The following is a 25190-nucleotide window of genomic DNA, read 5'->3' on the forward strand; positions in this document are numbered from 1 at the left end:
TAGGAGGCGTCCTAGTCAGATGCCAGAACCACCTCAACTGGCTCCTTTCAATGTGGAGGATGAGCAGCACACTCAAGAATAACTGAGATAAAAGGAAGGTTGGAGATTGGCTGTAGTTAGCTAAGATAACTCGGTCAAGTGATGCTGAAGTGAAGTAGTGGTTTCATTATTGCCAGCTTGAAGTCCTGTGGTACATGATTGATCAACTTCAAGATCGAATCATTAGTTATCATTAGTTGTTAAATGGATGCTATTAGACAGTGAAGAAAGTTGTGAGGTTATTGCACAGTTAAAGACTTTCCACATTGCTGTTTCGTATACTGTGTTCTCTGCCCACAGGGACTATACTGATACAAGAGCAAATAATCCTTTTAATCTTGTTTCATAAGCAAATGAATATGCAGTCGAGCAAACAATACCGCAGAGGTTATTTCTGTACTCAGCTATGATTCACTAAAGAGAAAGCAGACAGGACAAAACAACATCCCCGCGGTGTCCATCTGCTGACCAAGACAAAGCAATTAGAGAAATAATGGCTTAAAGGGATTACCTGCTGATTATTGTCCAGACAGCATGCAACCAGAACACAAAGTCTAAGGCTCCTCTGAAAGAGGTAAAAGGACTGTGCGTGTGCATTTAAGTACAAAGAAACACATAACCAGCGTTTTGGTTCTTTTCATTCCATCAGCATCTCCGTTGTTCGCTCCATCTTTATAGTTCGTCTCGATATATAGAGTGAGGGAAAGTTAAAAGCGGGACAACGTTGTTTGTGGTCTCATTCTACTCTTCCGCATACACACTAATAGCTGCCGGGCTGGTCTTGGCGGAGCTGCTGCTGCTGGTGGTGCAAACTGTCCTGAAAACATCCAGAGGATGTGGTCTGAAGGACAGCAGTGCAGAGAGATCCAGTGCCTGCTAATAGGGATTAATGCTGTCAGAGGATCAGCTGTGGCGTACCGGATATCTTTGTAAAGTTTAACAAAATACCACAGCTACCTAACAACATGCACTACAATGCGTTTGCAAGAAGGGTTTCTGAGCCAAAATTAGTTAGGAGTTTGTAAAAGGATCCTTATTTTCTGCAACTGCTTTCCTAATAAAAGGCTTCTTCAAATATGACCTGTATTCTCTGGACTCCAAAACCTGTGCTGTGTTTCCTTGTCTGCTATAAAGAACAACAAACATGTTTAATGTGTCAGCTACTAGTGCAACGGACACAACAGTTAGGTCTGTGGAAGACACCCGCCAGCAGCTGACAGGCAGGATCAGTGTCTGAAGTCAGCTGCCGAGCAAACGGGCACCCTCTCATGAATGACAGCTATTCACCTCTCCCTAGAACATCATGAGTGCTGCCTCCTACTCAGCACAGCGGCAGCGCACAATGTGACACTGTGTCTTCTGATACAGTACAGCCTGGTGGAGAGGGGGTGACAGAGAAACAGATAACCTGCACTGTGACCTTGAGGACAGCGATCGTCCGCCGGCGACCAGAGGTGATGTCAGCAAGAGTTACCTGACCTGACACGAGGCGGTACAATGGTGACCTAATGCATGCAGACGCTTTTGCTTCTAAACTTGGATAAAATATGTGTCATGCAGTTGAAAGTAGGGCAGCACTAGCTACTGGCACTTTCTTTCTGTACCCCTCTCTAACCTTGCTTATCTCTCTCTCTCACACACAGAGAGAGAGAGATAAATGCTCATTTGTTATGAAAACAGATCCTCCTGGAGATCCATGCCTTTCCTCCATTACGTCAGATGATGCTCATGTCACACACACGTGCAGAAAATCTAAACTTTCTCTTATCGCTGCCGTTTCTGCATCGCTAGCTCAGAAATCCCCCTGATACCCTCACCTCACTGTTATGCAGAGAAGACAGGCAGAGATGACAGAGCAAAGATAACCTGCACTGGTTGGTAGAGATAAAAAGGAGATAAAAGGGGTGGAGAGAAGGGAAATGTAGGTTTTAGACCACACAATAAGGTTGAAGGCATTTCTGGTAATAAAAACGTGATTGAAAATCCAGGAAAAGAATGTGTGTGGTATTTGAGACAAATGAAGCCAGTCAGTTTCATGCAAAATTCATATGCGCAGCCAATGCTAAAAGTGAACACAGTGGCATCCTTCTATGACATCAGTGCCAGCTGGCCCTTAGCTGGGTACCGCAGAAGATGTCTGCAGTGTCAGTCAACTATTCGTGCTGCCATTGATTCATACTGTAGGCAGCAGCAGCAGCTCTAATGGTATGTAATAGTGCAGCATGCAGAGAATTGCATAAGAAGAAGCCATGCTTGTAAACAAGGAGGGCGAGGACCACAACCTCCCACAGCAGCGCCACTGCAACAAAGCTAACAGCTGTGAGGGCTCATTGTAGGCTGTGTCAACAACATTCACTGTCACGAAACTGCAGGAATGTCATTTTCTGACACACACACACACAGAGCACACAAATGTCTGCAACTGCACCCTATTCAGGAAAACCCAAACATCTACCTTGGTTACAAAAACAAACAATGTGGGAAGACACCTCGTCTGTGGGACTCTGGTTGAGAAACCCGTCTAGTAACATCAGTACATTCCCGAGATGTGACTCTTATTACAGTCAAAGAATACACATGTGCAGCAAAGAGCAGATTGAATGACAAGCAGATAACAGGCAATACTCACAGGGGCTTTAAAGATTAGTTAAAAAGAAAGAAATCCTCGTCCATCATCAGTAAAAAGACTCCTTTCACAATTCTCCTCCTCCCTCCTCTCAATGCTTTTTGTCTTTCACCAGCAAACTGAGAGAAAGAGCGGCTGAAGGCAGACAGGAAGATCTGCAGTGCTGAAACTCAGTCAGCTACCTCCTTCTCCCTGTTTCTCTCCTCCCTCCCCTGCCTACCTCCCTCGCAGTTTTCTCCAAGGTCAGTAGGCAGAACCGACTGTTTGACTCCTCCCTTAGTGGACAATACCCTCCTACAGGCTGGACGCACAGGCAGTAATTACCATCATGATCCAGATTAACTCCTGGGTGTGTTTTTGTTGTGTGTGTCCAGGCTGCGCTCAGGGACAACACTCAGGCAGGATTACCGTAGGGAAGGTGGGGAGAGGTGGGGGACGGTTTAGATACCGGGCAAGAGGCAGCAAGCCTGGGATACTCTGCAGCAAACATTGTGTGTTCTTTCATCATGCCCGAGATATAACTCAAACTAGCAGCATCGTGAAATTAAAAAGACGGATTATTAAGGAAAAATGAATTCATGTCTTGCCACAGCATGACTCCTGTGTATAGAGGAGATCGGAAACAAAATCGAAACACAATAAATGAACGACTTAAAGTCGATGACTATAAGTCATCAAATCCCTTATTAGGGTTTACTTCTCAAAACTAAGACCAGATGAATTTGCTGCCGTTTTGGAGCCATAAAAATAACCAAATGTGCGCATGGACTGTGAATATTGACCACTCAGGAGTGTGCTGTCAAATACTTGCTGAGTTGTGCAAAGTCAACCCCTGTAGAGACAGATCAGGAGATTTACGGAACATTTAGATGCCTCACTCACTGGCTTTAGAAGCTGTGATGGGGATACGAGTCAGTGAACGAGGAGCTGGAGGTTATTTTAAGAGAAATATAAACGTGTAACAGTCACCGGCGCATCTCGATTGATTCATTTAATTGGTGTGTATTTGTATGTTCATATTTTCCAGATATTGGTGGTTAGAAAAATTCATCTCACCCAAAGGCTAGTGGAAGCATCACTGATCCAAACAGACTCTGCTGTATGATAAACATCTGTTGCATGTTCACAATTCAAAAAGACGTAAAGAGCCCACCGACTGACCTGCTTTCAGAGACGCCTAGAATCATCCATGGGAACTGGTTACGTCATGTGCAGCGCGGGAGCGCGATTTGTCCTTTTAGTGCAGCTAGTTTTCCTGTGATGTGCTGACACCCTGTGGTTTTCTGGTGTAACTACAACACCTGTAAGCATGTGACGTTTTGGATGAATGACGTCAGATGTTATGATTGCTCAAATGAAACCAAAGCAAAATAAAATCTGAAGTAATTTTCACTCTGGCAATGTACATTAATTAAAAGGCAGCTCAAGTTACAGCTTACTTTGTATTTCACAAATTCTGAAATAGCATGCTCAAAACCAAGCCAAAGAAATACAACAATTAAACATGCAAATGGAAAGTTGGGCCAGCCAACGGATCATTTTTACATAGCAGAACACGTAGAAAAGGACTGGAAATAAACAACAACAACAACAAAAAGCAACTGAGGATGAACACAAGGATGTAGTTACAGTACAGGACCAGCAGATGGAGGCGTACAGTGTGAGATGGATAAACCATGAACATGTAATGGACAACAAAGCTACAGTGTCACTGTTACCTGATGTTCCATCGATTCGTTTACAGTTCAACTGCCCTTACATCCACTGACAAACAGCCATGTTGGAATAATGATGCTTTTAAATAATTCTGTGTTAGAATTGGGAGCGTAACAGTAGACAGTCTGGTGCTTAATCAATTCAGGTGAGTCCAAAAGGCACGTCACATGGAAAGGAAACATGGCATGAGAAGGACACCGTGGCCACATCAGTAAAATCACCTGGAAGTCGAGGCTTGTGCAGGGAACATTTCGAATTTGCCATATGATCCTGGCACAAACTGCAAAAACACATCTTCAAGTCCTGCTATAAAAACCCCACAGTTCCTCTTTTATTTTAATCGAATGAATTAAAATTTTAGGCCTCCGAAACATCGCACCACATCCTGTGGAAAAGACCTGGAATGACTTCTAACCAGCATGATGACTAAGAGCCAGGTGAACACAATTAAATGATCCAAATCTATTTAAAAAGCATGTAAAAATGAGTAGTTGAAGTAAACTCTTAATGAAATACAGTACACGTCTTCCCTTCCTGTGCTAACAAAAAGGCAAATCAAACGTCCAATACTGCATGAAAAAGACATCCATGTGTATTCAACACAGAAATGAGCTCAAACAGAACACTGGTGTCTGTGACTTTCCCTAATTTACACTTCTTCCATGTGACCTTCTAAAGTGTCTTTTTACGGATTTGTCCGTAAGGAATCTCTTAATGAAAAACCTGAGCCGTACCAAGTCGTCTGCATACAGTGCATCAAATAACCACATAATGAATACATACATTAAATATTGACCATAATCATCAAGTATGTCACCTTTTATTATTTGTACCACATCTGTGCCTGCGTCTTTAAAACTTGCTCAGAAACTGTTTGATCTGCTTAAAGGCTGATTTCTTCTCCTGTTTGCTTAACCATCAAGTAGCTTCTCAACACGAATTTAAAAAAACAACAACAGCACTTTAACATGAAAAAGTATATATTGTAAGCCGAGAGGTCGAACACTGTTTTACTGTAGTAAGTAAGGACAGAATAGGTAGCATTAATGAGTGTTATTACTGTGTATGGATGCCCCTTTTTTTGCCTGCTGTCTGAACTGGGTTGCTGGCTGTGAACTATGATCTTACTGTAGGCTCTAACAGCAGGTATGGTCACGTGAACTGTATCACAGTGTCAAGGCATAACATGGCTCATCATGGCAGAAGACAGGAAGCACCTGATGGTGAAAAGGAAGTTAGGGGTCTGCATCAAAAAGAAGAAATACATCAGGTTATGTGATGTAAAAAGACATTGTGACTTCAGTCTGACACTGTATTTCTGTTTGTGAAGGCGACATAAAGTTGAAACTATGACACAGAGTCTGAGGAAATGCAGCAAAATCAAGTCCGACGTCCACAGTACGTGACATTAGCGCTCCCTGGTCCACGGTAAAGAACAGGAAAGAAACACGGGCATGTCGAGTTCACGCGTTGGTTTCACGTCATCTCTGGTCAGCTGTACTCTACTGCAGCTGATCTCAGTCTCTATCAGCCATCCTGTTATGCAGTTTCTCAGGAGCAAACCTCTCTACTTTAGCAGGACTATCTCTCTGCTGTACAGCTTAATGGACTTCCATGGGAAGCACTGTCAGATTAGGTGAAGCAAGCAGGCAGGGTCAGTGACATGACTGGTTAGAGCAGGACACTAGAAGCCAGGACTTCAGCTGTGGTAGCTGGGCACAGCCGCCTGCTTCTGCGAGAGCCGCAGAAGCTCCTCCCGGATGGCCTTGATCAAGGAGGCAGAGGAATGAGTGGGAGGAGAAGTATCCAGAGGTGGGGGGGCTGTCAGATAACCCACACCATCTAGATGGGTCGGGGGGGCCGTGGGCTCCCTGATACCACTCCGGTGAATCTGGAAGATAGAGGAGGACGAGCAGTCAGGGGGTCCATAAATAGCAGGCAGGACAGAAAGGGCAAACGGAACAACAGGGGGAGGTGATAAAAAAGAAGAGAATAGATAAGATAAAAAATATCAAGTAACAAAAACAGAAGAACACCAGAAAATTAGAAGAAAACCAAACTGAAACTGTGGGTGTTTCTCAAAAGCAATACAGTTGGCTTCCTGTTAGGATCGAGTTACTGTGCGTTTGTTTTTAATAATTTGATGATTAAATGAAAAGTTTGGGATTTCATTTAGTTTCAGGTTTCAATGAAATTAAATGAACTTGTTAATGAAAAAATAAAAATGTGCAATTCACTCACTGCATCTTTTTCAGCTTCTGCTCTGGAGAAATTGTCATCATGATAGTGGTTCCAGCCTAAGCCTCCATTCTGGCCCGGAGCAGCCCTGACTCCTGCTGGGAAACCATTCATCCGACTGGACAGACCCACTTGTGCAAGATGATGGAGCTGGGCACCTAAAAAGATAAATAAACACATTATACTTACTGGCACTAATTTCCTAAAGACCCAACCTTAATCATGCCAGCTTCTTGCCCAACCTTAAACCTTACTGTATCTTCCATTCCTACTCAAAACTGCTCGGGATCACTGCAGTATTCTTTTATGCTCTCTCATCTAAGCAGAGAATATATGAAACTGTCTTTACTCGGCATCAGCGTCTGAAAATTTGTCAGCTGCATGCAAATTTATACCCACTGTAAGTGAAGTTACAAAGTTATTGGCAGCTGCCTGACTGTCTGTCCTCAGATTAGCCAAGCTGTTTTTGGGTGAGAGTGAGCGTGCACCCTGGACTGGTTGCACGTCTATCACAGATGTTCTTCAATCATTGCAGAAAATATTGGCAACCTGAATCATCTGTACGTTTTGCTGACATACCCCATTCCTGCTGCAACAAATGGCTTTAATCGCACGCGCCGCACTCAGCCAGTTCAGAAAGGGCATATTTTAAATGCAAGAGTTATTCCTCTGTAGTGACAGCTAGTGCAAAACCTTTCACGTTTGCACTAGTTATTTCTGTCAGTGTTACATATTCTCAGCAGTTTATTGTTAAACAAAGTCAGAGATAAATAGTGTATAGCTCTAAGAATAAAAAAAGGACATATTTGTGCTAATGGTTCATTTTGTTGTTTAGCTGTAACTGACAGTGGGAGTATTTACATTTAGATGGATTAAATATAGCATAAAGACTGAGACGGAGATTAAACACTGAGATAAAGAACATACATGTCTATCTTTAAGCATGATTGCTTAAGATGTGCGTTTCCTTTTTTCCTATTTAAAAAAAAAAAAAATCTGCAAAAAAGTTGAAAACGAGATGCAGAAATGAATGGACACCATGAGCTTTGTTTGGGGGGACAGAGCAACAGCCTGAACATAAAATATTGTTGTGTTAATGTTGCATTTGTGTGATGCTATCGAACTTCCTTGTGTACCTGTGGTTCCTCCCACTGGACGCGGTCTGGCAGATGAGGGCAGTTCATCAGCGTAGAGGCCCCTGCTGGAGTACAGGCTGTCTGGCTGGAGCTGCTCACCGTGCCCTGCTGTTTCTCCTGGTGGCAGGTAGCTCGAGCCAAGGCCCTGCCTGAAACACAGACCAAAAAACTCATTTATGATTTAAGAAAACATAAGGACGCACCAATAGCTGAATTCTGGGTCAGTTTAAAGTAAACAATTTGACTAATAGCAGATGATGATTTTTCCCCTTTTTTGCACTGTTACTGAACATGGAGACATTTCATACTGTGTGTGTGTATTTGTGCTACTTTTTTAGCACGCTTTACATTTCTAATCACAGGGAGTCCTTCCTATATGGTGCAATCAATAACCTGATAGTCAAGCATTTCACAATTTGGTACCAAATAGTGGAAAACACAAATGGTTGACAGCTGATACTCTACATGTGTGTACACGTGCAGCCTTTTCAGAGTCTATTAAGAGGCAGCTGTTCAGACCTGATCCATTGAAACAATAAAATAAAGAGGACTCTTTTTCAGTATTCATGAGGCTCAACTCTATAAATGTAAACTAAAGAAAATGTCCACACGGGTGAAAGTTCACCTGTAATTATAAATAGGAAATACCTCTTGGGGTATGAAGAACATGTGGAAAGCGACTCCATTTTCAGCTGCTTTACTGACCTTGTTGCCATGCCTTGCACTGCAGCAGAGGACATCTCAGGGAATCTCTGGGGAAGACCAACAGAGATGTGCTGTGTTTAAGTGACAATGATCAAGTACCAGTGATGACAGAGGTCTCAGGTATAAACAGTGAACTGTTTTTACGAAGCATCAGGGTGTAGCGATACAAATATTGGAAAAGAAATGCAAAAGCGATTTTTAGTTGATGCAGTTATTCTTATGAGATCACAGTCCTGCTGTGTGTGTTACAATTTACTGTACTGTTGGTGGTTATTTTACATAGTGAACATTGTTATTTTTACCAAGCAAAGTTTCGTTGGATATCCATATTTTTAATAGCATATAAAAGCACCATCAAAGGGCTTTTTATGGCTGCACTGCTCAGTGTTTCTTTCACTCTTCTGGGGTGAGCACCCGTGTTGGATAGAGGACAAAGTATTGTTATTAACAGCTGTAAAGCAGCATGAAAGATAAGAAAGCATTTAAAAAGTGTATTCAGGGAGTGAAAATGTATTCTCTGCAGTCAAGAAGGTCTGGGATTAAATCTTTAAGGTTGCACTTCCAGGGAATGAATGAATGAAGTGACACATTTAGATCTGGACCATAGAACAGCCATACAATGCTTCTATTTTGTTTTTGTTTAGAGTAGATTTTTGCACTTGTAAAGTACCGATTCGATTTTCTTCTTCTTACACAAACAACCTTAATTTCAGCTAAGCCCTCTACCTCTCATGGATTTCAAAGCCAGGGATAATTGTACATGAATAGTATTATGCTGCCGTAGCTAAGTGTTAATAACAGAGGTTGGCACTGCATAAACTGGCCTCGCTTTGTAAAGCCTTCCAAGCAGTTTCTTTGAAAGTAGCCTATACCAACAGGAATTAATAAAGATTACGTGGGTGATGGCTATATCACTGAAGGGTCTTAGGAGCTCTACATAGCCAGTGGGGGTGGGCAGGGGGGGGCTAAGGTTGCACCTTGCAACAGATGGAGGAATACTTAAGTCAGTACTTTGCTAAGAGGACGTGATTATACTGGAAGCAATAGGCTTCATGCTGAGCAGGAGAGCAAAACACCTTAAGAAAGTGAATGCAAAGCTGTGTCTCCCACTGTTTCTATTTGTAACACATATTCTTGTTCCATGCAATATAGCAGCTGAATTATTTATAGCTGACTGGATGGACAATGCTCCAGCCAGAGCGTTTGTACACAGACGGCAACTTACGCTGGGGAAAGCTTGGTAGGAAAGACCCCAAGGTCTCGGCCCATGACCTGGAGGGCTAGAGTTAGGAGGGTTGCTGTTGACCCCTGGGAGAGTGATCCCAGCAGTGCTGCCCTGGGAAGTGGGTGACACAAGAGCGAAGGCGTCGTCCAACAGGGAGTGCATCTGCTGCCGTGCTTCCTCGATGGAGGGCTGTGGGGGCATGTACGGTGGTGGGGGAGGGGCATGGCCGGGAGGAGAGGAAGTGGGGGCTGGGAAGACATCATCTGTGGGGGAAGGACTCCTGTGAGGGGATCCTGGGCCTTGGTCAGGGTCCGACTGGAAAACATAGACGGCAAAGAACTCAGAAAGGTTGCAGGGTCCGTGAAAGGTTTTCCTACTTCTTCTGTGTTACTCACCACATAGGCAACATTGTTGACCCCGGGGCACTTTCTGTAAGCAGCATCAGTGTCTTCAGTGATGAGGTGGTCTTTGTCTGCTTCCATCATGCCTCCATTCATCTGGTCTTTCATCCTCTGCTTTGGTGAGCGCCTGCCTCGACCACTTAGAAACACATGAAGAAAGAGAGAAATATATTATCAGCATGCACAGAAAATCAAGTTCTCCACCAAAAAGTCAAAAATTCATAACCTCTAACCTTTTCTTGGGTTCCATGAAGACGGAGGGCATCTGAGCATCCGGGTCCAGGATCTTATCGATTTGCATCTGTTCTTTGCGATAAATACGATCCGGATCCTTTGCATCGCCAAGACCGCCTATGTCATCCATAGCTGGGAAGTCATAGTGGCCCTTCCTCTTGGCGCGAAGACGAATCTTGTTACGATGATGCTCAATTTCTGACTTGTGCCTCAACGCTACCTGGATCTGAGGATCAAATTACAATTATCAGTATTAGCTCGTTTGGCAAATTATAAGAACCACAGAAGCATCACAAATGAAATTTCAACCACGTGTGAATTACATCTTCCAAAAGACTCTGGAGGATTTCACTTTGTTCCTATGACTTCTTCTTTGAGAAAGAACATTTTCAAACTATCTGACCAAAGAGTTTGTGTCAGGGTTTTGTATTTTTTATTCTGCATTGAGATGAAATTTTTCAAAGGAACAGATGAGACTCCTGCAAGGCCTGTGGGGAATAATTAGCCTGGTAATTTTTTAACTTCAGCACTAAAAATACATCAACGTAAACACACTGGAGACAAACTGAAATACTGCAAAGAATGTGGGAGATGCTTCCCCACATCAGGTGACTTAAAACGACATGAACTCTTTCACAGTGGGGTTAAAAAGCACCTCTGTGCTCAGTGTGGGTCATCCTTCACCACTGCAGGTGACCTTAAAACACACAAACGAGTCCACACAGGAGAGAAACCATACAAGTGCAGACACTGTGACAAAAGCTTCTCATGTTCAGGTAATCGTAACGAGCATGAACGTACACACATGGAAGGAAACTACAGCTGTGAGCTTCGGTAATCTCAGTTCATACTCCGCACACAAACGATCCCACGTTACTAATAAACTGTTTCACTGTTACCAATGTGCCAAAACATTCACTTCATTATCTGCTCTTTGCAAACATCAGCGTGATCACGCAGGGCTGAAATCGTTCCCATCACAGGATCATAGTAAATCTGAAGAGAGAGAAACATCCTCTTCTGATTTCAGGGTCAAACTTAAACCCCTGGAGATCAGGCGCCACAGAGTTCAGATAGACTCTGCTGTAAAGATCTAATGAGGCAGCTATGAATGAAAATGTTCCCGTAGTTCCATTTTAATCTTTGTAAACTGTTCTTCTGTAGTGTTTGTGTTCAGTGGTTACCTTTTTTTTTTTTTTTTTCAGTGGTTGGATGAAAAATCTGTTTCCTGTTCTCAAGTTTTTATTGAATGTATTTTGTTAAATAAACTTAGTTAAAAATGTTAAATAAAGAAACAGTTTAATGACAAAAAACCCCCCAAAACTTCAGCACAGCACAGTAAAACGATATCTTACTGTAACCCACGTTTTTCTAATGTGCTTGCGAAAGTAAAGCAAATCTTGATCCAGCAGTTTTAATAAAAAGACACTTTAACATTAAACTGCTGGATTATTTATCTCCTTAAAAAAGAAAATGAGAGCAGCAAACCTCTTTGGTCATTTGGTTTGTGTCTGACAATTTTCCATTGACGGGCGGACTGTGCAGTGGTGGGACAGGCATAGGCTGCATGGCGATAAGCTGGACTTTATTGGGGAGTCTCCTACTTGCGTCGGTGCCACGAGATATCCGATCAACATGTTCAAAGATGGAGGCTGAAGACAGCTGCTCATTTGTATCGTTCATAGGAGGAGGACCTGTGGAATAAAACAAAGGTCGTGACATGTTAGCAGCGAGTTCACACCGTATGCTAATGCTGATCTAAGCTAGGGGACAGAGATTTTACACAAACAGCTAATGCATAAGGATGACTAATGAAACATGTCCGTGTTTCTTTACCACTTCACTATATTCAAAATATTGGTTGTAATAAAAGTGTGGAGTAAATTTCTTGAGGGTTACGTGAAAATAAAACATTGATTTCTATTTCCAAAAGCTAAGCTTTGTTTCAAACAATGTCTTTTGCCTTTGTTTGTGAAGTTATTGTTTCCATGCTGTGACCGACAGCTCAGCACAGAAGTGATGGATGGTGAGAACTGTGCACAAAACTACCAAAGAACTAACAGACAACACACAGACAGCTGCTGGAGGTCAAGCCTGAGGTCTACAGAGACAGAGACAGAAAGTGGCAAGCTCTTACCAATTCTATTCTTGCCTGCAAACCACAAAAGAAAGGAAAGAGAGTCTTACTAGGGTGAAAGAGATCAAGTAAGAACAAAAATCAAAGTGGTTGCTGCATACTGACAACAATATTAAAAAACAACAACACAGAGGTGCAGCTGACACGGATGCATGAGAGAAAAGAAACATAACCAGGAAAGATCAAAAGAAAGGAAAAGGCAAGTTTCCATAGGTGATACTTTCATTTCTTCAGATCTTTTATTCAGTAGCTGGAAAAAAGCAAGGAAGATGTTGCTCTGAATAAGAAGAAAGCAAAAAAAGATGCAGCAGATTATTTAATATTGAATGTGTTTCATCTGGAATCTAATTAAACTCTTTTCATCCACCAGGTATCCACCGACCCAATTAAGCTAATACTACTGTTTGGTTGTTTTATTTACATTCTAAATGAACCAAGTCTCATACGTGCATCTGGGATTTTCTCTGGATATGACAATTTGGCAGAAATTAAATTAAAAAAGGGGGGTTGCTGTCAGCCTAACCCAATCCTAACCTTAACCAGGTTAAAAGCACCGGGCAGAGCATAGTACAGTATCAGCACAGACTTATCAATAACAAAACACAGACTGTTCCTCTGTGTGTGAGTCAGGCTGCAGTCTGCGTGCCCGACTGCCTCGAGGTCCAGCACGTAATCTCTTGAGTGGCACTGCAGGCTTGAATCTATCAAAAAGCTGTCAGATAAAGTAACTTTAGCATTTTTTTTCTTTTTCCTCAATTCCTCTCCGTCTCGTCTTATTTTGACCACTGAATAGAAATTCCTACCAGCTGCTTCTTTTACTTTCACTCTGTTTTATGTCCTTGCCTGGAATCTCTTCACGTCTCCTCTGCTTTGTCTTTTCTTCCTCCCTTTACAATCTCAAACTGGCCTCCCTGTCAATCAAAACATGCTAGCTGTGGTTGCTCTCTCTTTATCTATTTATGTCAGCCAAGTCCCTTCATTTTCTTCCTCCCCCTCATATTTGCTCTCCGTGTTTGGAGGAGCGAGTTGAGTGTTGCCAGGGCCACTTACCGTTTAAAACATTGATGGGGACCTTACGGGTCTGCTTGCTGTCGCTGGGCGTGGCCTGGGCTCTCAGGTTCTCCTCGGTTGATTCCCGCTCACTGGAATGGTCACTTAACACAGAGTCGCCATCTGATGAGGAGATCCTGCCCAGGAAAGACACACAAACACAGCCTTAGATGAATAATTGAAGCCCAAGAGCGCACGAACATGCTGCACTGTCATGCATAATCAAAACCTGCGCTCTTGCAGAAAGGTAAAAGCTAGGAGGAGACTTCTAAGAAATAATAACATTGGTTATAACTTGTTGAAATAAATGCCTTAAAGAATCTCCGCTGCCAGAATGATTACATTCATTAAATAATTTGTCTTGGATGGCTGTCGAGCAAGGAGGAACAACCAGCGCCAACTGCCCAATAAAACAGCCTGATGTAATGGAAGACATTTGTAACAGGAGTTAATAAATGTATCCAGCAGTAACTGCTGTACTTGTTTTGGTGTCACATATCTAATAACCAGAAGAGTGAGTGTTCTGGGAAAGGCTGGTAATGTTGCACAAACTCATTTAAGCTGTCGATATCAAAACTGAAAATTCTTTAGTTAAGCTTTGATATTATTTCAAATGTAGGACAATAGGGCCAGGGCAAAAATATTTAAAGAACAAAGTAAAATGAATATTTATAATGCACCTCAGCTTAACCTCTGTAAGTTACACAGACCTGTCTGAGGGAGCAAAAGAAGATTCCTCCTTCTTTGGTGCATAAATTAATCAGAAGATCTGTCAAAAGCTTTTTGTCTGGTTGGCTAACTGCCCCAATTGAAGGAGGCAGAAAGTCACCTCAGTTGGGAAAACAAGCTGTAATAAAATCTATACAGAAATGTTAACGCAATTTAAAAAATGCTACCAGTGTTTCACCAAGTGTGGAAAATAAAAACACTAAGGTGACCGTATCTCTAAAATATGCTGGCTGTAATCATGAACTTCACTAGAACTGCTTATCCTCTCTTTATTTGCTTTAGGTAAAGTAAGCCTTTATGTTTTGTCACTTTCCTGTTCTGCGAGCAGCACTGACCTTCCTCTCCTTCGACCACTGCGCGAAGCCTTTGTGGAGGAAGCGGACGTTTTGGAAATGGGAGTGGGGATCTCCCCATTCTCAGATGGGCTGAGGCCATCTTTAATGGATACTTGGACGGGCCCGAGGCCAGACGGGACAGGCTCCTGGATCACCATGACATCATCCTTGCTCTGCTGGCCAAGGTGCAGCTTGGCAAAGTCAAAGCCTTTAACAGTGGGAGCCTGCAGCTAAAGAAACGGGAAGAAGAGAAGGAACGAGTGGATAAACATGAGCCGAAAGCTGCACCAGCAAGACAGCGAGGGAGCGAGCACGACTTTCACTTAAGTATTTACTTATTGACAAGCATTCACCGCCTCATTGTGACATTAACCTTTACTTTTTAAAGCCTCTGACTTGAGAGTAATACTGCAAAAAACAGGGAACTGAAGGCTCAGAAAGTGATAGTCCAATGTAGTGCAATGAAATTCCATTAAAATTCCAGATTTGTAAATGAGGGAAACATAATTGGGCTAAATGACTGATGAATGGATGCCCAGTGGGAGACTCACACAGTCAGACAAGAATGAATAAAGAGAAAGTCTCTGAGAAGAGCGAGAGACTTGGGTAAACATTGACTTGGTGTCTCTGTTCTTGGGGTGGTGGGGGATGGAGGCTGGAGCAGTGAGTGTAAAGCCCTCAGGACTTCCCGTCAGCAGAAGAGTAAACAGAAGATGTCAGATCTGAGTGTGTTTGCAAGCAGTTTGTGAAACTCTAGTCCTACGACACTGAAATGTGGCAACAAGCAAAGAGTGACGCGATGTGTTCCTCCTAATTCTCTGCATTACATGTGCGCACACTGAGTTTACTGAGGCAAAATGTACAGCTTAGAAGAGGCTTGTTGGTATAAAATTCCTAATCCAGTTTTCTGCTTGCCTGTATGAAACTGCTACTCCTGGGGGGAGTGAATGGGTATATGATTGTGTGTACTGTTCTCTGTGGCGCACAAATGAGGCCAGTCTTTGAGGGGCACAACACCTCAAATACTAAACTATGACTCATTATAGCCAACACCGAAGCTGAACGCACACAACACTTACACATGACTTAATCATAGCCATAATAAACCATTTACAACAACACAGACACAACGTACAACTCTGTTTCCTAAAAAGGATTATTAGGTCCTTTAAAACGTAAAGATAACACATGAAAAACTATTAATTTTCCCAAAAAATAAATGCTTACCGTACATTTGGTATAAGAAATACATTTTTAAATAGTTGGGACAGGAGCTACAAAGACTACAAAAATATTTAAAAGAAAAAAGGAAACAAAAATGACCAAACAAACAAACAAAATCTAAACAAGTATTACCGTAGTCACATGAGGACTCAGGTTAGTGACTTGGGTTTAAAAAGACAAACAGATGCCTTCACCACATTGTTTTGAAATTGCAATTAATTTGGAGAGTTTCATCATCTACAGCACATAATATCATTATTTTAATGATATTAAAATAATGATGATGAAACATTATTTTAACATCATTAAAATATGAAGAACTAAATAAATCTCTGCAGCAAGTCCCAGAGCTGCATCCCTGCAAGTTGAAGGTATCATGCAAAGTAAAGACACATAAAAATGAAACAGGAGTGACTCTGAACTGTCGAGCACTTTAAATCAAACTAATAATGGAAAAACATTTTGCTTGCAAAGAGGTGAAGCAACACAGCAGTAAATATGCTCCTGTCCCAACGATGTTGTTAAAGTGGAAACGACGGTGTTTCGTTAAATACAAGCTTCATGTGATCTGTAAACATTCTGATTCTTTTTCTATGTTTTGTGAGGGGAAACAGAGTTGTATACATGATCTACCGACTATAAACACACACTTTTCTCTCTAGATACCATAATGAGGGAGATCCTACATCTATAAACACAAACAGGCACTAATCTCCCGTCTACTACATGAGATACCTCCTCCTCGGCTCGTCTCCCTTTAGACAACACTTTCTTTTTCCCGTCTTTCTTCACTTCCTCTGGTTTCTTTTTCACAGCTTTGGTCTCTTCCCTTTTTTGCTCTCTCGATGTACCTTCTTTCCTTTTCAGTTTCTTTTTATCCTCTTCCTCCTCTTCTTCCTCAGTTTCCTCCTCTTCTTCCTCCTCTTCTTCTTCAGCTTCCTCCTCTTCTTCTTCTTCAGCTTCCTCCTCTTCTTCGTCCTCATTTTTCATACCCTGATTGCTCTTGAGAGCTACTGATCTCTAAGCAGAAGCAATGATGAATAAGATAAATTGTTCTGCTGATAAGTGATGAGCTACTATTTGTTATTATATGAGCTACTGTTTGTTATTTGTATCACTTGTAACAACAAGTAAACACCCAGACTATAAAAATTGACTTCATATAACGTGCATACGGTCTTGTTCTTTGCATAATTGTGCAACACTTGAATAATAAACCATAAACAAGTTACTTCCAACAAACATACAACAGGTCTGACTACATTTTCTACAAATCACCAGACACTGCTTTGTACCTTCCCCTTTTTAAAATCCTTCTCCTCCCCTTCCTCCTCCTCTTCATCATCTTCTTCCTCTTCATACTCCTCCTCTTCATCCTCACTAAACTCAATACCTTTTTTAGTTTGAGGGAGTCGCTGTTGACGAGAGGTCCTTGATTCTCTGAGTAACATAGTAGACTGAGAGAAGAGGAGTGGTGTTAAGTCAAAGACGAATGTGTGGATCAGAGAGGATGAGCCACTGATACACGTCTGAGTCAGAGCACTGACCAAATGCTAAGGTTATGTTCAAGTGAAGGGGAATCAGACAGAGATGAAAAGATGAGGCAGTTTCTGAAACCAAAACATCCAGAGAACCACCCAAACAGGCTGCTTGTAATCAGGAATGGAAATAAACATACATAGGATGGAGTCTTACTCCTGTCTTGCTCACATGTATTCTTAGTCCAAGCTGAGGTTTGCAGGTGGACACGTTTTAGACAGAGATTCAGCAACTGTTGTTCTCTAATACTACTGTTATGAGTACAGCGCTGCAAATATGTTAAACACCTGTGTGGTCTTATATTTCTGCACCACATATGAACTTCACCAAACTAATACAAACAAAACAAGACAGCCAAATACTGGCTGTTAAGTTAATTTCTTACTTAGGAATAAAATATACAGCCTGACATTAGAAGACTGAATAAAAATATTCGATAAAAAGGGACAAACACATGCAAACGTGGAGGTTTCCAGACTAACGAGTACACAGATGACAGAATCGGTCAGAGCAGGTATTACACAGACGCCATCTAACAGGCAAGTTGTCTAATATTGAGCCAATGTGTGAAGAGTGCAGGAAGAAAATCCCTGTGATCACGCTCGCATCATGTATAGCACCCCGCCTCCTGCACTCTGCTCATGTGTCAAACCTTGCCTAAACCAAACAGAGCATTTGCAATAGTGAGAGGTTGTGTGATACTGGTGTTTCTGTTGTGTGCAGTTTGTGATTGTCGACCAGACAAGGGCAGTCAGATTTATTCACTGTCCACAGCTTATGTCTGAAAGCTGTTTCAGGGAGGGTAATACTATGACAGAAATCTTACTTAGGGCAGCCAAATAGCATTACTTCTAAAATTAAGTGAAGCTACAAAAGCCAGAGAGGCTTTTCAATAACCACAGATTGAACACAAAATGAGCCGAAGGGAAACTGTCGAGCAGGATTGTTGGTTGTTTCAAGCAAAAAAAGAGCTGCTGAGGCTGTTTGCTGTATGAGCAGCATCATAATTTTTAACACAGCACATGTCCTTCAATATGTCTCTGCTGGAATCATTAAAGTTTTACTAATGTCATCCAGAAGACGGCATCATGATGTCCAAATCGGTGAGGTCTAGCAGCACAGTCATGGCAGTGACAGATAGCCTTTATTAATCATGCTGATTTATAATCCCAGGATTAATCCAGTAAATCTAATTAACAAACTATTTCTAACAAAAACACCTTCATTACATAATTACAAATATAAAATTTACGGCACAAAAGTCATTTTGAAACACTGATGCAGGAAAGCATCTGTAAAGTAAAGATGGAACTTTACCTTTTGTCTCTGTTGGATGGAGGTCATGGCGTCTGGCTGGAATTCCAGCTTGTCTGTCCGACACAACTTCCAGTAAAGGATGGAAATGATGACGACGACCACGAGGAGGGGGATCACAACCCCGATGATGATCCACATGTTTGTGTTCTCATTGTCAGAGGGTGAAGATGTCACTTTTTCGACAGCTGTGATTAGAAAAAACAAAGAAACCATAAACTGCTAAGTTCATATATTGACTACAAAGGAGGAGAAGGTGTTTTTAGAATCCAGGTTCTTTTCTGTTACCAGTATTTCCCATCGGTTGGCTGCTCTTCACATGTTCTGTATTTATTAACAGTGACACTCCTATATGCTAATGAGCTCATCTTTATTGAGTTTCAGCCTTGATCGAACTGAATCTATAAAGGTGAGCGATTTACGGGACATCTGTAAACCGTAGCTACAGAAAATAACCTGGATTCGTTTCTCCCTGGACAGACACGGCGCTGCTTTGGTTTTAATTAACAGTCACTTCATCCTCTGGGAAAGCACCATAAAAGAACGCAATCAGAACGGAGACAGAACTCCCTTGAGGGGCTCTCATTAGCCTTCATCCGTTGTTTAGATTCCTAATAAGGAAGACAGGGTTTGGGTGCAGCGTGTACAAAGGGAGATAATTAGCTCAAATGTTACTATAAACATGTAAAGATACACATGGAGCTGGCAGTCAGTATCCTTTCCTCTTAGTAGGATCTTGAGAACAATTAGCCATTACAATAACAGTAATGATGGTGAAGCTAAAATAATTAGTCTTTTTTTGTTTACATACACTAAAACTTCCTGCCAGCATCAAAGAAGAAAGAAAAAACACACTAATAAATTAAATAAATTCACACGGGAGTGTTTGATTGACTTGAACTATCATAGATAATCTTTTTTATCTATTTATTGAGACATACTTACGTTGTGCCAATATGCCCTGTACACGATATCCCAGGACAATAGCAGCTCTTTGGACATCCAGGCTGTTAAGCAGGCTAGCAGTCTGATCTGCAGGCATCCTCTGACCACTAGGCCCCTCCACAAAATACACTATTTCGAGGGGGAGGTCAGTACCCGCCAACCGGCTTGTGCTTACAACCTGGGAATTAAAACAAGGAGGACTGGTAAAGTGTTTCAGAATGCAGTTTTGAACAGATATGGGTAATTTTCTTTAAAGCAACAGCTGTGATAGATAAAAGGCAGGGGAAGAGCAGATCTTCTTAAACCCCGCCCCCAAAACATTCAATGTTTTATGCATCATAAATTTATCCTCCAGGGTCAGACTGTCGAAGGAGCTCTACTGTAACTTCCTGAGGCATCTGAGGGAAAACACTAGCTGCAAATGACCCATACTGTCAAGTGTGCAATTGCGCACCAGTGCATTGAAGTTGAAGGGATGCTGTGTTGACACAGTGGAGGAGAGCGAGCTCTCTGGAGCAAGTCGAAGGGGACAGAAAATTGCTTCCAGGGAGCAATATAAACATAAGAAGATATAAACATAGCAGGATATATGGAAGTGCTTCAGAGGTGCATATGGAGATGACCTTAAAAAGAAAAACAGGTGTGTTTTTGCGTCTTATTAGAGTCACAGATCTTCCTGATCACACCCCAGATTTGACGGCTGTCATACAATAACAGAGTCACTGCCAGACCTAGTAACTCCTATATGATGGAAGCCCTTTTACCGAACTGCCAGTAATCTTATTTTTCCTCCAAAGGTAAGCATTTCCAGATGGTGCGGGGGGAAATAAAGGCTGGAGCATAACGGACTCTGTTTATTTGCTAAGGGACAAAGGCTGTCAATTCTCAGTTTTGTGGTCGTTAGTAGTGTTAAAGGGCATTTCTTTTCTTGGTTCACTCCTTAAGAACACAAACAGGGGACCATGTACGTTACCCTGAACTTCATTTCCACGTGCATGCTTTAATGTTCCCATTTGTGTCCTTATACGACAAAGTTTCCCATCTGAAACATTTGTGGATAAGAGACTGTGCTCGAGAAAAAAAATGACAAAATGCTTCTAAAAATGGATTCATGAAGGACGACCACACTCTAAATTAAAAATGGAATTTCTGATGAAGGTGCTAATGGGCAAAGTCTCACAATCTTAACAGTAAAGATGACTTTTTAATGGAGACAGTGGCACCTCATTTTCTGCCGAGCCTTACAACATTAATCATTGTTGTTTTTTTTATTTTAACGACAGATTTGAGATTTGAGACTTGAACCATTTGACCTTCTCGAGTCCACCTTGCTGTATTTAATGCTTATACAAGCACCTGAAAGTTACAGAGTTCTACAAACTAAACAAAATGTAGTTTTTAAAATAGGGACTGACTCCTATGTCCACAATATACACACTGTTGCATTTTCATATCCTTGTGGGGACATCTAATTGACATAATGCTTTCCCTGGACTCCTACCCTAACCCTGACACTAAAACCACAAAAATGTCTTCAAACTTGTGCGGATGGGGATTTTGTCCCCATAACGGCCGTTGGTCCCCACAACTACAGTAAATTTACAATTTTTGTTCCCTCAAGATATGTAAAGATGGTCCAAATACACACACACAGACACATAACCATCATTTTAGGTCACAATTTGCATACCTCTTGGAGAGCCATTGCTTAAATATTTTTCAATTCTGTCCGATTTGTCTTTTTGACCGATTTAATTTGACTGATTTGTTTGTGTGTGTGCAGCCTCCCCGATGGTGCCCTGAGGCACAAGCACAGTCTGCTGTCTGTATTACTGAAAAGAGTAAAGTGCAGGTCATGCCTGGGCTGCCACAGAAAAACGGCCGGGCAGACTCCCTCATTCAGGGTTTAATCCAGTCCGTGTCTGCTTATTAGAGTGGAAAGAGGGCAGTGTGAATGCGTGTTACTGCACAGCCCAAATTCAACCTCCCTTTCATCTGTCTGGGCAGACTCATAAGATATTCTCAGTGGTGAGAACACTACACTCGTTCTGTCATGACAGTCAGGGGCATCTGTCTGAGATACACCATAATTATTTATGTGCAAGAAAGCAAAGCAGAAGTTCAGACGCTTTCATCCAATAAGGCACTCGGAGATGAGTGTTTTTGAAATATTAAAACAGGCTTCTTATATAACAGCATTCTATCAAGTGAATAACACATTATCATATTTATGGATTTGAAAAAATATCATTTGGAAGAGCAGAAAGGATGCCAGAGCTAAAATTAGAGATCTAATCTTAGCAGAAATGCAGACAGCAAAGGTTCACCACTGATGTGCTTCTCTTTTCTATATTATTCTGTAGAATTCACCGAGGCAAAAACAAAGGTCCTAAATGGATGGACATGATGATATTTAGCACTGACAGTCATCTTGTCTTAGCTTGACCAGTTACTTTTGTTTGAATTTTCTGCTTCTCTTCTGATTTCCGAATCTTTACCTACCACTGACTCTGTGACAAACATTCACTTTTTGACTCTTTAGCCCCCCAACAGCAGGATACAGACAGAGAAAAAGACACAATTATTAACTGACATGCTCTTAGGAGCCATCGAGTATAAGGAGGACTGGGATAATGAGGAAGAGGACAAAAAAATAGGCAACATGAGGTTGTGGTCTTTGAATGGCTTGCCCCTGAGATGAATGGGATGGTGTTGCCATGGAGATCGAGCCGTATCCTGTCCCCTTAGAGAGGAGATGAGCAGGTGCAGAGAGGACCCACAAAAGCTAGAGCTTGATTAGTAAAGCACTAAGGCTTTCACTGGTTACAAACAGTGTCACACTCACATAATGACCCCTCTGTACTCAGAAAAGGTGGCAAGAGAGAGCTTGTATCAGGGTATAATGATACAAATGGTACAAGGAAGGATGGTTCTGCAGAGTTTTTAGAAGTTTTGTTATATAGGGAACAAGAAATGTAAAAAGCAAAAAAGTATTTGTGACCCTGAAAGAGCTTAAAGCTTAGTTGCATAGAGAATGAAAGTGAGAGACACGGAACACAAAGAAATAAGAAATTTCTTTGCATTTTTTATGTGATTACATATATGAAATATTTATTCTCTGGTAAAAAATTGAAATAAAGATATGGCTTACATTCGTGGCATGTGGAACGGGGCCCAGTGAGCCTGGGGCTACGGAGCTGTAAATATAAGCTGAGTAAAATGATTATTGAATCTATAAGCATATTACCTGAACACTACTGTTGCCTATGGTGGTGGCCCTTTTAACCCGTCTGACTGATCCTATTGCTTCACCGAGTAACAGGGCCAACCGGCGCTCCATGTTAGCTTGAAAGGTCCTCTCACCCACTTTCTGGTCCAGCACACCCAGGAGTACTACATATACACACACAGCAGAAGTAATATGCTCTGTAGTAACTGCTTTACATGAACTGTAAGACTGACAAAAATCATTCAATATCATTATACCTGTTCTAACCCAGGAAGAGCGAAGCAGTTGGCTGGTGTTCAGCTCTGGATAATTGAAAGCTAGTGGAAAAAATTATAAAATTAATCAATAAGTGCTGTGACCTTTACTCGTATTCATTGTTGGCGATCACAATCAGAGTACGCTCAGAATTTCCAGCTAACCCAGATACAGAACTGATAATATGAAAATGGAAATAGTTCAAATACAGTCAGTACGGTACTCACGCTCAGCGATCTGCAGCACAGGAAAGCCCATGTAATAGCTGAATTCCACCATAGTGAGTTTCATTAGAGCACTGCTGATCTCTGACCCCATCAGATAACTCCTTGAACTGCGAACAGTGAAAGTAATGTCCACCGGTTTCCTCGCTAGTCCTTGTTCCTCGTATATGGGAGCAGCCATGGTGATGTTTACAATCTGAAACACAGTGGTAGTGTTACAGGAAACAGAAAAAACACATATTAAAACGAACAAAACATTTTCTATCTTACTGTTAAAGTAGTACCTGTGTCTTAAAGACCTACAATTAAATTCCCTCTGAAAAGAGAACTACATAACTATGTGATCAAATAACCTCTTTAGTAACAAAAAATAATCTTCTTTAATACTCAACAACTAGAGCATGAAGCACTTTAAAAAGAATTAGCCATGTGAAAAACACTTGGGTCATGCTCATGAGTTATGGTAAGATGAACAACGAGTAGACCAAGGAGTGAGTATAGCGTCCACAAGAACACTTGGGTCTAAATCCTTGCCTCTAATTATAAGCTCTGTGCTGCATTTATTTGGCAATAACTATCATAACCCAAAATGACCATAAGCATCCATACTTTGGAGAGACAGAGCACTTAGTTGCTCCTTTCCAAAAGAAGCAAAATGCAGAGCGATGGCTTTTGCTCCTGCAAAATTGCATTACATGGACGTTACATTGTGTCTGCTATTACAGTGCTTCTCAGTAACATGTGCAGCATTCTCTGTAGAGATGCTGTCTGTGGTTTGATGAGGTTGATCCAACCTTGAAAAGACAGGCGATGGATTTCAGAACACAAGGAAGACTCCAGTGTTTTCTTTTCTTATAATTGACTTTTTAATCTTACAGAATAGCAGAGCTTTGTTCTTTGAGTATTACTTCCTCTTGAGCTCTCTGTTTTGATTTTTCTATAATGCTCATAAAACACTGCCAATTACAAATATTTTACTTTCAGCCTTTTTAGATAATAACAAGATAAATCTGTAAATACACGCAGTGCATAAAGAATCCCACAGATCAGTGAGTGAAATGACTTGATTTGTATTGGTCAGCTTAGTGAGCTTTTTTTCTTTGAGTAAAAACTCGATATTTTTAAAGCCTTTTTGTTGTATTTGGTCAAGTTGATAAGAAATTAAATATTTCATTTTTTCAGATTCTTTCAGATCCTAAGCCACAATGAAAGCATCCTAATGAAAACATCCCAGCTGGAATGCACCTCCCTGACTGCCCATGGCTTCCCTCACTTTGTGCCACTCACATGCACTGTGAAATTAGTCGACTCCTTTGATCGCCTGCGGACTTCAGCGAAGGCCCTGGTCAAACCTCTCTCGATGCTCTCACTGAAGTTGCAGAACCGCACGTCTACGTGGCCAGGAACAAACTGCAACACTGCACAGACGAATTGAATACTTTCTGACTGAGCTTAAAAAATAAAGGTCAAATTCTGCTAAATGCTTCAAGTGCCCTCGGAAAAAGACTCAACAAAAGGTCATTTACCTGAGTGGACTTGATAATTTCTATCTGGCGTCGACCAGTTTGGAGAAACAGACAAGAAGCGGCGCCCCGACCTCCTCAGTGCATTGACGACAGACATGCCTGTGTACACGACAGGACCCGACACCGCTCGAAACACAAATTTTGGTGGTGGATCAACAACCTACATTAAGAAAGCAGAAATTAATTGTATTAAAGAGACACACTGTACATTAAGTAACTTATGCTAAATAGGCTGTGTATCGTCTGGAACTCAATGTGACAGAAGTGGTCTGGCTGAGTTTGTATGTGGCGCTGTGACAATCACAAAAACACCCCAACACAAACATAGACTATACTTTTAACACATAAACGTACCACCAATTT

At 41.6% G+C, this 25190-nt stretch overlaps 2 protein-coding genes across 34 annotated transcripts in view; both read right to left on the reverse strand.

Annotated features, from left to right (window-relative positions):
* Nucleotides 1-2882, reverse strand: part of mical3a (microtubule associated monooxygenase, calponin and LIM domain containing 3a) — an 81870-nt gene extending 78988 nt beyond the window's left edge. For 19 of the 30 annotated variants that reach the window (XM_085281576.1, XM_085281580.1, XM_085281590.1 and 16 more), the window contains exon 1: nt 2669-2882. The gene's annotated coding sequence lies outside the window, so the exon portion shown is untranslated. Of the gene's footprint in view, nt 1-550; nt 855-2668 lie in introns of those variants that run through there. The other 11 variants (XM_085281599.1, XM_085281598.1, XM_085281597.1 and 8 more) reach the window with 5 other exon arrangements.
* Nucleotides 2883-4682: 1800 nt separating this feature from the next.
* The window catches only part of LOC146569363 (UPF0606 protein KIAA1549), a 35623-nt gene continuing 15115 nt past the window's right edge, over nt 4683-25190 (reverse strand). The window contains exons 5-24 of one of the 4 annotated variants that reach the window (XM_085281609.1): nt 24828-24987; nt 24589-24719; nt 23305-23497; nt 23080-23139; nt 22841-22986; nt 19594-19771; nt 18652-18836; nt 17091-17252; nt 16531-16815; nt 14572-14801; nt 13508-13644; nt 12458-12472; nt 11809-12014; nt 10320-10546; nt 10081-10225; nt 9686-10000; nt 8461-8507; nt 7756-7904; nt 6623-6777; nt 4683-6272 (exon numbers count right to left, since the gene is read on the reverse strand). In XM_085281609.1, the coding sequence (XP_085137735.1) occupies nt 6081-6272; nt 6623-6777; nt 7756-7904; nt 8461-8507; nt 9686-10000; nt 10081-10225; nt 10320-10546; nt 11809-12014; nt 12458-12472; nt 13508-13644; nt 14572-14801; nt 16531-16815; nt 17091-17252; nt 18652-18836; nt 19594-19771; nt 22841-22986; nt 23080-23139; nt 23305-23497; nt 24589-24719; nt 24828-24987 (3318 nt within the window). In that variant the 3' untranslated portion in view covers nt 4683-6080. Of the gene's footprint in view, nt 6273-6622; nt 6778-7755; nt 7905-8403; nt 8508-9685; nt 10001-10080; nt 10226-10319; nt 10547-11808; nt 12015-12457; nt 12473-13507; nt 13645-14571; nt 14802-16530; nt 16816-17090; nt 17253-18651; nt 18837-19593; nt 19772-22840; nt 22987-23079; nt 23140-23304; nt 23498-24588; nt 24720-24827; nt 24988-25190 lie in introns of all 4 variants that reach the window. The other 3 variants (XM_085281608.1, XM_085281611.1, XM_085281610.1) reach the window with 3 other exon arrangements.

The sequence above is a fragment of the Mchenga conophoros genome, linkage group LG7 (assembly GCF_057382185.1).
Source record: "Mchenga conophoros isolate Kocher_MC1m ecotype Shallow Benthic linkage group LG7, M_conophoros_male_GT1.1, whole genome shotgun sequence".
Classification (NCBI taxonomy): domain Eukaryota; kingdom Metazoa; phylum Chordata; class Actinopteri; order Cichliformes; family Cichlidae; genus Mchenga; species Mchenga conophoros.